At 36.8% G+C, this 12342-nt stretch overlaps 1 protein-coding gene across 1 annotated transcript in view; it reads right to left on the minus strand.

Annotated features, from left to right (window-relative positions):
• Positions 1-10763, minus strand: part of mms22l (MMS22-like, DNA repair protein) — a 48990-nt gene extending 38227 nt beyond the window's left edge. Inside the window, exons 1-9 of the mRNA XM_041253226.1 lie at positions 10697-10763; positions 9869-10059; positions 9307-9432; positions 8221-8273; positions 7475-7562; positions 4250-4427; positions 3724-3817; positions 3073-3203; positions 1974-2087 (exon numbers count right to left, since the gene is read on the minus strand). Coding sequence (XP_041109160.1) covers positions 1974-2087; positions 3073-3203; positions 3724-3817; positions 4250-4427; positions 7475-7562; positions 8221-8273; positions 9307-9432; positions 9869-10047 — 963 coding nt within the window. The 5' untranslated portion in view covers positions 10048-10059; positions 10697-10763. The remainder of the gene's footprint in view (positions 1-1973; positions 2088-3072; positions 3204-3723; positions 3818-4249; positions 4428-7474; positions 7563-8220; positions 8274-9306; positions 9433-9868; positions 10060-10696) is intronic.
• Positions 10764-12342: the final 1579 nt, after the last annotated feature.

The raw sequence follows: 12342 nt of genomic DNA on the forward strand, positions 1-12342 counted from the left end.
TACATTTTAGAGTTACACAAAAAGTCATTTTTCAGGGAACAAGTTATGGGTTAACAACTTACAGATCTTCTGCAGCAATAGAAGTAAATTAAGCCTTGAAAGTTGATGCTAACAATTCCTACAGGCGTCCCAACTTTTGTTGATTACTTACAAACCCTGTCTGTATAAAAGCAGTGTTGGAACAGACTGTTACTACACCCTCTAAAGCATTATTTGGACAGTATTGTACTGCAGGAAGTAGTATATTGCTATCATAATGGAGAGAAAAAGGCAATTAACAAAGGAAGACAGACAGACCATTATAACCCTTAAAAGTGTAGGTCTTTCCTTTAGAGAAATTGCAAAGAAAGCCAAGGTCTCAGTGAGTACAGTTTCCGACACCATCAAAAGGCACTTGGAAACTGGAGGAAACTCTGACAGGAAGAGGTCTGGCAGACCGAAAGCCACAACAGATTCAGAAGATAAGTTTCTGAGAGTCAACAGCTTGCGTGAAAGGTGGCTCAAAGGACAACAGCTTCCAGCACAGCTTAACACTGGTCGAAGTAAGCAAGTCTCAGTTTCAACTGTGAAGAGAAGACTTCACGCTGCAGGTTTGACAGGTCGAGTGGCAGTAGAAAGCCATTGCTAAGATAAGAAAAACAGGCTTGTCTGGGCCATGAAGCACCGCCAGTTGACTACCAAAGACTGGAAGAAGGTCTTATGGACCGATGAATCAAAATTTGAAATCTTCGGTTCATCATGAAGGGTTTTTGTACACTGCTGAGTAGGGGAAAGGATGGTTCCTCGGTGTGTGACAGCAACTGTCAAACATGGAGGAAGAAGCATGATGGTCTGGGACTCTTTTGTTGGATCCAGAGTAGGCGACCTGCAGAGTGAGTGGCACCCTGAACCAAAACGGCTACCACAGCATTTTGAAGCGCCATGCAATACCCTCTGGTATAAGCCTAGTTGGTCAGGGGTTCATCCTACAGCAAGATAATGACCCAAAACATACCTCCAGGCTATGTCAGAACTACCTTAGAAGAAAAGAACAAGACGGTACGCTTCAAATCATGGAATGGCCAGCACAGTCTCCAGACTTAAACCCCATCAAGCAGGTTTGGGATGAACTGGACAGAAGGGTGAAAGCAAAGCAACCTACAAGTGGAACACATTTGTGGGAACTTCTGTAACAGTGCTGGGAAGAACTTTCCGAACAATATCTGATTTTCTTTGTAGAAAGAATGCCACAAGTGTGTTCTGCTGTTATATCTGCAAAAGGTGGCTACTTTGAGTCAAAAATTTAGATTAAATTTTGTTAAATAAAATGATTCCATAATTTATTTTTTTATCTCCAATTGTTTACTTGTTCTATGCTTTAATTTCAGAGTACATTTAGACATTAAACTGCGTAAATTTCAATAAAAACTAGAAAAATGGAGGTGTTCTAAAACTTTTGACCAGTAGTGTATATTTTTTCTATGTGGTCCAGTGCTTTGATTTTATTGAAATCTTCTTGTATTTTGATGCAAAATAAATTAAAAAAAATAAGACAACTAATAATGAATAAGCAGCCAGTTCCAATTATTTCTTTACTATATATAGTTTTTAAAATGAACGCAAAAGGGAGACCATTTTCTGAACCTCAAGATTATACCTTTATTTTTCATAAAATGTGCTTCTGAAGTCCAATTAGGCTGAAAATAACATCCCTTGAGATACAAAAGCAACAGCATGTAACAATTTTATTGATCGAGTTTACAAACATAACATTCTCAACAGCATCAATTTATGTGCTTCAAAAAAAAAAAAAAAAAAAAAACTACCACTATTTGATTAAACAAATCCTTAGTTTTGAAAAATCATCAAGGTTCACTGCTAACTGCTTTGATTTTACTCATTATGCATTCTTGTTATGAAACATCTTCAAGAGGATGTCTTCAGATTCTTTATTAAATGTTTTAAATGTTTATTCGTTAACATTCCCAGCCTACCTCTGTGTGAGATGCTTTGCTTCTGTGGTCGAGAAGATGGATAATCATTACCCAGAGTTCTTTCGTACAGTTGCACAGATAATGGCAGCTTGTCAGAGCATCAGTTGGTCTGACCTAAAGACAATGATCATAACTTTAAAACAATAATTCAACTCTGTTACATACAAAACATCTTTCAAAATTCCAGGAGACAGTAAAAAACAATGCAAATACAAAGAAAATGTTCCTAAGTAGTGTACTGACCCCAGGACTTTGCCCAATGGGTTTCTATAGCATCCCAATGACTTGGTAGCAAAAACATGACTCTTTTTGTACCGGTATGTTTTGTATCTCCTGCAACAGAACTGGCAGAAGGCACAAGCGTCGCTGTCCATCAAAAGGGAAACACAACTAATATGCACAAGAACACAGAAATTGGACAATGGAAAAATGGTCAAAGGTGCTTTGGACTGTTGACGGATGGACAACAACACGTGTGCCTTCTGCCAGTTCTGTTCTCAATTCAACACTTATTATCTTCAAGTATTGCTAATCTTTGTTAGACAGTTTTTTGGGTCTTCCAGGGTTTGTCAATGGTGCTTCTCTATACTTGTTGATTATGCTTCGGATACCACACATTGAAAATCAATGTTTCTCCCTCAAGGTTGTTATAATAGTAGAAAATGCTAGTGGATGCTTTGAGTAAATTGCTGATGCTCATAATGCATCAGAGTAGAAAAATGCAACATGTCTAAGACTTTTGCACAGCAGTGTATGTCCCTTGTACCTTAAATGGTTAAGAATTTTAAGGACTTCCCCCTAAACTTAAATAGGTTCAGCCTATCTTCTTAATTTATACCTTGTAGGGTTGAGATTAATCTAGATCCTCTCCACTGGGCTTATATCAAAGCCACAATTTTGGTTTATGAGATATTAGTAGTTGAAATGCAGTAGCAGCCAATTGACAAGAACACATGAGCTCCATTCACAGTGATGCTAAATAACTTTTTTTTCAAATACAAATACAGGGATAGTTATTCCATCATCCATAACTTCAAAAAACAGTTGATTAAAAAAAAAAAAAAAAAAAAAAAACGCAGAAGCAAAAAAAGGACAGTACCTTGGTGTACTTGTTTATTGCAAAACCAATAAGGTCACACAGGAGATGGGTGCAGTGTTCCTCAAAGAGGCTGATATTGGTGAGGTTTTCCCCAGTTTGGTTCATGAACTGATGAGCATAAACTACTTGACCTGAAAACACCAGTCAGTGAAAACACAAGTGAAAAAAAAAAAATACAAAAAAAAAATGAAAAATGGAATTGCAACTTGGACCTAGAAAATGTTTTTAATAATTTAACAGTAAAGCAATGACTGCATACAAAGGCTGTATTTATAAACGTTACACTACAGTTGGAAGGCTTCCATGTCTATAGATATTTGTACAGTAAACTCAGTAAACTAAAAATACTATTCTATTTATCAATTCATTATCAGTATATTTAAGAGGAAAAAAACAAACCCAATAATGTTACCAAATCAGAAATTAACAACTTAGACGTTTATCAATAATGTAAGCCCCACCCACCCATTTTTTCAGCATCAATAAATATCATAATTTAAAACTGTACAGTTTAGGACACTACAGTTAGCTTAAACATGTATACACTAGAAACAAGTGAAAAGTGCACTGGGATTCACAACAGCTATGATGGCTTGACTTGAAGAGTACAGCAAGTACACATTTTACTGTAGTTACAGTAACAAAACTTACCAAGCATCTTCTCTCCCAATAAATGAAGAATTTCAAGGATTGACCAATGGATATCTAGGTGGAGGTGCAACAAGTGCCAGGATGGAGGCAACAGCTTTAAAATAACAAAACATGTGTTAATACAGAAATACAATTAAAAGTAAAATCCAATCTCTACAGCTTTCTGCACAAACTGTACAGTACAAAAAAAGAAAAAAAAAAAAATGATTCTGACTAGTCACTGAAGGAAACCAATGCATGAATGACTTGAAATACATAACACACACACATTGTACAATGGGGTGTTTCTTGCCTTTCCCTAATAGGTCATTTGATGGTGTAGCATGTTTCTATTCCTCCAGAGTTTTTCTGTAACATGGTATAAAATTTACTTTTGGTGACATTTTGAAAGAATATTCAAAATAAGAAAATGTTTGTTACAGCACTACTTGAACCAACATGCATATTGGCCTGACTAATGTCTAAATTGTAAGCAATTAACACAGTCTAGACAACATCATCTTTCAGACAAACAACTGTATCTCACCTTTCCCTGGTTCTGTATTGAGAAAGCCCCCTGGATGTTACTGGGCAGATCTCGAAGATTCCCGATGTACAGCACAGTGGCATGAAGTTCCCCCAGCAGGACTGAGGGCAGCTCGGCTTCTAGCTTCTCATAAGGATGTACTGTACTATTGTCCACACCCCTAGAAGGCTCCAAATACCTACCAGATTAAAGAAACAACTGCTTCAAGTCACCTGGTGGATGACTCATGGATGGATACAGATAAACAGGTATTATTACAAGGTTATAATAACTGGTGAGCAATTTTTTTCAATGGGCTTATCCAGTCGATAACTCCTGTAATAATTGACCGGTCATTATGGGAAACTCGTGCTCCATAACACCAGCAAAAAAATGCCCACCAGGAGATTGTAAACAAATACTGCATGGTACTGTGTGATAAATGAGAATGTAATACCTACCCTCATGGTGGCCATTAAATTCTCATATCACACACTACCCCATGCATTATTCTGCATAAAACACATGAAATACTTTTTTTGTGAACAATTAATTTATTTCATTTTCCTTTCTTTTCCCCACCCCTTGGGAAGAGGGAAATGGAGGAGACAATACAAATTAAAAAAATATCACAAGACAAATACAAAAATATTACAAGAAGATACAACAAAACTATTAAAACTAAAATATCAACTAAAGAATATATCTTTTTATCTTAATTAACTGAATAAAAGTTATCCTAGGGGGAAATGCTGTAATATGCACTTGATCTTACTCAAACAACCGTGCCTCTTTAAATCAGCAGCTGTATCCCATGCTGGCATTGTGTTAGCGATGGCTAAGTGTAGCCAAGTTGTAGATCTTTCCAAAAGAATGAAAAATTGAAAGTGTATGACATAGGGGCGTGGTCCGAGTTTAATATATTTTAGATCTCTGTGGACTTCACAAACCACAAAATATTACAGGATACTTATGCAATTACCTTGTAATGTTTATTTTAAAAACAAGCATCAGTTGAGCTTCCTGCAAAATATCAACCTTTTTTCTTAAAAGATAATCTAAGCACTGTGCTCTCTTTACAGGATGATTGCCCCCTCACAAATGTCAGGAATTAATGACAACACCAGCCATGGTCAAAAAATAGAGATAAAGATCACGGAGAACAAACGAGTAAAAAAGGCAGCACAGAGAACAAAAAAGATCCCCAACTCGGCATTCATCATATAGCAAAATCATATAGGACAGCAGCATAGCAATGACAAAAAAGCAGCAAAATAAACTGAGACGGGAGCATGGTTACAAAAATGTAAGGTGATAGAGGGAGCACAGTGCATATCAGACCAAAGTTAACATAAGTACTCCCTCTCACTCGCTGGTTCCGCTCCCCATCTACCCCTAAATCTCCAAATCTCAGCCTCCTCTTCAATACTTCCACCTCCCCAACCAACCCAACAATGTCAACGTGAACCAGATTACCCTGAAGGAACTTGCTGTGAGCCAAACCACCTCGCGAACAGGAAACCGCAAACTGAACAACCATACACAACATGCATATAACCTAGTAGCCCAAGTATTCAATGTTTAGGCAGATAATAATAATTAGAGTACAGACTGTGGAAATAAAGTGTCAAGTATCCAAATTACCAATAATGAAATGCAGCAGTATTCTTAACAGGGTTCTCAATACAACCCCCCCCCCCACCCAGACCCCACATAATGACTAGATTAATGTCAAGAAACAGCAAGTGTAAATGTGCAAACCTGATAGGTCACTGTCAATCATAAAAGGAGCAAAATGTTTCCACTTCCATACCATGAAGTTACAAAAATTAGTAATCCAGAGCAAAGTTTGTCCATCGATACCGACGTTCCATCTGGGCTAGGGAATGTGAAGCGCAGTGAGAGACAGATGCTCCCCTCTATGATTAATCTTCAAAACAGCTGGATACACCAAGAAATTGTCCACTCCCTGGGAGCGAAGCTTCGCTCTCACTTCAAAGGCCCTCCTCTTCATGGCAGTGACAGCAAACACACATAAGAGACTGATTAGCAATCGAGTCTCAGTACAGCTGCCCAAAAGCAGCATGTTTTCACTCACTCAGGGGGGGGTGTTCGGAAGTGGACAATGGGAGAGCGAGAGGAGAAAGACATTTAAAAGTAAAAGAATAGGAACAGTGAAGGCGATTGCCCAGCCTGACCTATATAAGTTTTGTTTTGTGTTCATGAATTGTTTTTGTTTGAATTTTTGTTTTTATTTTTGTATCTTTAATAAATGGCGCACATCTTGTCTTCAAATGCAGTACTACCTTGTTTGTTTTGCTTCCTGCATCTGTCCTGACGTCACCACACACGCCGTCCTGTCACAGGTGGTCATCTTAGGACTTCAGGGTTGGAAACCAATGCTAGATTTTCAGCTGAAGAAAGTGGATGGGGTCATCGCCTTCCGGAATCCCCACCAGTTTGACGTTACAGCAACGATTTCTGTCCTCAAGGACCGCCATCTTATCCTGCATAGCATCAATATGTGCGTTGCACTGATTGATTTTGTGTTTCTGTTGTCGAAGATCAGCTCTGGTGATACCCTGCCTGGCAGTTACTTGTTTCATAGAGGAAGCAATATCAAAACCCTCCTGTTTAAGAGCGTTGAGGATAGTAGCTGTTTCGGTTATATTTCGAATCACAGGCCGCAAAGCCGTGCCAATTGCTTCCTGAACTGATCCACGGAAAGTGCGTGCAACCTCTGCCAAGCAGACGTCCCAATCATCGGAGCTCAGTGACCTCTTGATATGCTTCCTCTCCTGTGTGGATTGAGGGGAAGCAACGGGTCCCTTGCGTGATGTAGCCATCCAAATATGGTAAGTGAACAATTTTTATATAAATAACCAAAAAACAATATAAAGGGCGTAAGTTGTTCAATTATAAATGAAACAGCGAAGTGGTGACAGGAGCATTATCACAAGCATTCATCCTGGTTTTGTGAATGCCACATGTAAGTGGAGAACAGCTTTAAAATGCAAGGTAAAAATGAGATGTTGACATGTTTCTACAATAACATTTTACATGAAACACCAATTAAGATATTATATAATTTTCAACATGGCCTTCACTAATAATCGTAGCATTTACACATGCCTTTAAAGACACAAATACACTAAAAAAGATTTGCATGCATTGTTGGTGATGTATAACCTCCTGTTGTCCATACTGAATGGACTCCAAATATAGGCCACCATCCTTCGAACTTACCTTGAAATAAAAACTTTCACATACAGAAGAAACGTCACACAATGATTTCTTATTTCTTCAGCCTCAAAATGAACACTGCTTGCTTGTCCTGGAGAACACAATTGAAAGTCAGTATTATTTCAAGGCCTAAAGGACTGCATGTTTACAGCATGGGTTACTTTTTCACAGCTCTTAAGACAAAAATGGAAATCTAGGCTATTTCACACAAAAAAAATGCCTACAGTAAGATCACATACAGAGGAATATAATTTATGCCATGGTAAATTTTTAGAATACCACCTGTCCATAGTAACAAATCTCAGTTTATAACAAAACACCAGCAAGACAGACTGTCAACACATATTACAACAAGCTTAGGGGTATATATACAGCAACCTGTCCATTCAACCAGTTTGAATGACAGCTCTGGGTTTAATATTGACAACCAAATGATGCAGAGGTGGAGTGCACATTAATAGTAACTAAAACTGCATCTGTTAAAATACCTTGGGTAAAAATGAAGGAAAGTTATCTAAGACAGACATTCTGAAATTATCAACTTACTTCAGCAGTGTTACCTACATAACATTCTTATTGCAAGGAAGTTCTTCCTCAAACATTCTGGTTCATGAGATGTCAGCAGCTTTTTAAATGTACTGCAATTTTGAAGATTATAGCCTTGGTTAAAATATCCTATAGGTTTTTCACATAGAAATCTGTGTTTTAGGTTTCTAGAGCTTGTAACCAATATGTTTGCAAATATTTACCAAAATCGTGTGAGCTTGACTGAATCAGGTTTTCTAATCTGTGTAACTGCTGCCTGAAAAACAGAATGAGATAATTAAGAAGAACACCATGCAACTCAAATGCATCAGCCAAGACCTTAGTGTTAGATAAAAACCTGCAAAGTGTACAAGAAACACATTGCATTACCTTTGCTATGTCTCGTGTTGACCATATAGCAGTTATATTTTTAAACATTTAGACAACTCTTTTTTTAATCAACCAGTAGTTCACCAGGAGAAATAAAGACATATGGACGAGTAGTACTTAGTTTTTTTGTTTTAACTGCGAGGGTCTACCTGCACACGTAATATTCTTATGATGCAATATGAACAAGAGGGGCCAGGGTACAATGGTACTGTGTGGTGTCTCATATACAGTAAGCTTGCATTGCACCAGCTGCAGCGAACTTAGGCGGGGTGGGGACAGTGCTCAGAAATTAAAATTCTAAGTGTCAGCGTATATTTTGTATGTTTCAAACATATTCTACCATAGCACTTCTCTTACACTGTCTTCAGGAATTTAGTACATATTTTAATGAACCACTACAACTGCTATGGATAGGTACTCCCCCCTCACAGCCCCCCTCCCCCAGATTTGGTAGTGGATTTTAATACAACAACTTTCTTTTATGTAATTTGCATTACACAAATCTAAAAATCCAATTTTTGCATTTGAGTGACATTTAATGTGCGATTTATAGTATTCACATATTGTCCACTATGCGTGAATGCCACCTGAGGAACCTTTGAAGGTTTAAAACTACCTTCGAATTCCTTGCTATTAAAATAACCTTCGAACCCGGCCCTATCAAGTAGTCACGTCTTTAGCTGTTGATTTTAATACATACATCACTACTGTACTTATACTTAAGATGCAGGCTATTGTTAAATTGCAAAAAAAAAGTTCAAAAAGTGCATCTTAAATTCGAGGGAATATGGTACTACTGAGTGAATAAAAAAACAGACCTTGGGGTAGGGAATGGGGCCCTAGTTTCTAGTTCTTACACATAGGTAGACAACAGTAGGCTTCTTCTGCCAAAAAAATATGTTGTGCAATTAATTCTTTACCTGAGTAAACCGAAGAGGAGCTTGGTAGACTCTACCAGTGCTGTTTCAGTCACCCAGGGAAAACCAAATAAGTCCACTGTGTCAGTCTCATAATCAGTAGGCGAGGGATCTAGCCTTAATAAAAGTCTATAAACATACATAAAAACAATGTTAATGTTCAATTTTTACTACTATGGTTCATAACAATTAGCCATTTGTAAATATGAATATATGTATTGGTTTTCCATTCCAATATGGACAGAGGTGTACAGTACATATTTACTGTAACTACAGTGCATATAACCTGATGTGCACATACAGGTACTGTATCGTGATTCATTTACACAGCAGTCAATTTGTAACATGTATATTCATATCTTGCTCATTACTGAATTTGTTTCCCAAGATGTGACTGCAGAGATGTAATCTCTCATTTCAAAAGTAATTCCTGCATCCACTTTAGTTTCTGAAGTATAAAATCCAGTATATTATAATAATGTATGTTTTAAGTTGCTTTGAAAAGGATGGCAAAATAAAATTAAAAAAACAAAAAACAAAAACAAAACTCTGTGCACACACATACCGCTTCAGGGATCCTCTTGCAATGTATCCATCTGGAGAAAAGAGTCTTCCCCCATCTCTGTTGTGGTCCGACACACAGCAGAATGAGGATGGCTTGGAATGGCTCAGCTCGCTCAAGCTCTCCACAATGTAGGGGGATACAGGAGGCGTGAGAGAAGGACTGAAGTCTTCATTTTCCATTTCATAAAGGAGCTAAAAGGATGACGCAATTACAGAGTCAGAATGCATCCTCAGCCATGTACAGTATGGCCCAATTATATTTACTCATCAACGGTCTTGGTAGCCCTCATAAAACAGCCAAAGGACCACAGCCCATCCCAGAAGGTAAACTACACACCTGCTGCTGTGTCCAGTTTTAACAACAGCAGCACACTTTAACAAGACTACAACACTAAAAAATGTGCGACCTACATTACATGATTGTGTAACTAACTTACACACGCAACTGTCCAAACACATTTTCTTTTTGAAAAACGTTTAACCTTTAAAACTATAACTTCTACGCACAAATAATAAATAAATAAATACATATATATACACACACACACACACACACACACACACACACACACACACATATATATATATATATATATATATATATATATATATATATATATATATATTATATATATATATAATGTATGTACACATCCGCGTTAGTACTACGTGAGACTGACAGGCATAAAGTATCGTACAAAATACAGGTTTACGTTTAATAGAATCTAGACACATTTCTTGACGAATCAAACACATCTGTCTCCAAACTTAAACCTATTCATGAATTACACTTTAATATTAGTATTTTTGTGAGGCATTATTTACCAACCTGCTACAGCAAGTTTCAATGTTTTGGTCTCCCGCGCCAGTACAATCTGACACACAACGCAGGCGCGCACTCAGGCCTCCAGCCAACCCCTTTCCTTTGATTGGTGTAAAGTTGTACTGGCTGTGCCTCCAGCCGCTGCGCAGGGGTTTCTACAGTTGTCAGTCAGCAGTAGGGCAAGTAAGGGACTGTCACTAAACACATTTGTTTTTTAATTAACATTTTTAAAAGTATACAACGCAGCTGAAATACAGTATTTAAATAATACGAAGATTCCATTAATAGTGTTATGTTACTGTTAATATTGCAAAATTATATTGTCTGTCTTGTGTAGTTGTACTTTGTTTTGAAACTTTACACGTGTCCTAAGCTACCCGTTTTGTCGGCGCCATCCTGTACGTTTAGTTTCGCCAGAATGTCCATATTACCATATAATATTTTCGTTTTTTGTTTTTTTTATAAACATTAAAAGAAATCACAGAAAGTCCACAAAAAAAGCTACGATGGCAATTACTGGTATCAGTTATGGACCGTGATTATAATTATTCATGTTTTAGTTAAATTAAATACATCTATCATCTACATGGTAAATTATATAAAACATTGTATCCACACAAGACATACCTGTTAACGAATACTGTAAATTGTAAGACGCCCTTTAATTACGCGGTACAGATAAAAACACAGTGCATTAAAAAGAAAAAACCTGTGCTATGAAACAATTGCATGAAAAGCACGTCCTCTCTTTTAAGAGCCTGACTGAGTGTTTGTTCCTGTCTAATTAAAAAAAAAAAAAAAAAAAAAACAGTACATCACAGTTAAATAATTATGCAGATATATCTGCACTGTTAGCTTCCTTCTCTGGTGCATTGTGTCTGCATTCAATATACTAACGTCCCGGCTTTCACAAAAAAATCTGGACACAAATAAAAAGGCATGCAAACAGCTGTCGCATGCCCAAGTGATGTTATTAGTATCAGCGCGTTTGTAATGCTACACATTATTATTATTATTATTATTATTATTATTATTATTATTATTATTATTATTATTATTATGTCTTGTAGCTAGCTTGGCAAGTCTGTGTCGGTCATCCAGCAACATTGTGCCGAAGCCTGGAGTTTGTATGTTTTTATTTAATTTATTGCCTGTGTGTGATGCAAAACTGGAAAAAAAGAAGAGAGAAATGTTTTAAAATGAATATATTGGTCATGACAGCAGTTTACAATAAACACTGTAGGGCATCAACGTTTCTGTGCAGAATCAGCTGGAATCATTTTACTGGTTAAACAAATCAATTTACGAAACGACAAACATGGATGCAAAGGTAAGTGACTTCATCATGTAGCACTACTATTCAGAATTACTTGTTATACAGTGTGTACTATATGTATTATAATACTTGCATGAAGATACAACTGTGACATTTAGAGTTAACCCTTTCATCTCTGGGACTGCCATAACAACATATCATTTAATATGTTTTATTTTATTTTATTAAAATGCATAATGATTTATGCATTAAGGCTGTATATAATTGCTATACCGTGTTTTCTACAACAGTGTTAAACGATTATAATTGTTCCTTAGATTTTAAATGCCTTTCTGTGAATTAAAATAATAATAAAAAAAAAAAAACCCAAACAATA

Source organism: Polyodon spathula, chromosome 6 (genome assembly GCF_017654505.1).
Source record: "Polyodon spathula isolate WHYD16114869_AA chromosome 6, ASM1765450v1, whole genome shotgun sequence".
Classification (NCBI taxonomy): Eukaryota; Metazoa; Chordata; class Actinopteri; order Acipenseriformes; family Polyodontidae; genus Polyodon; species Polyodon spathula.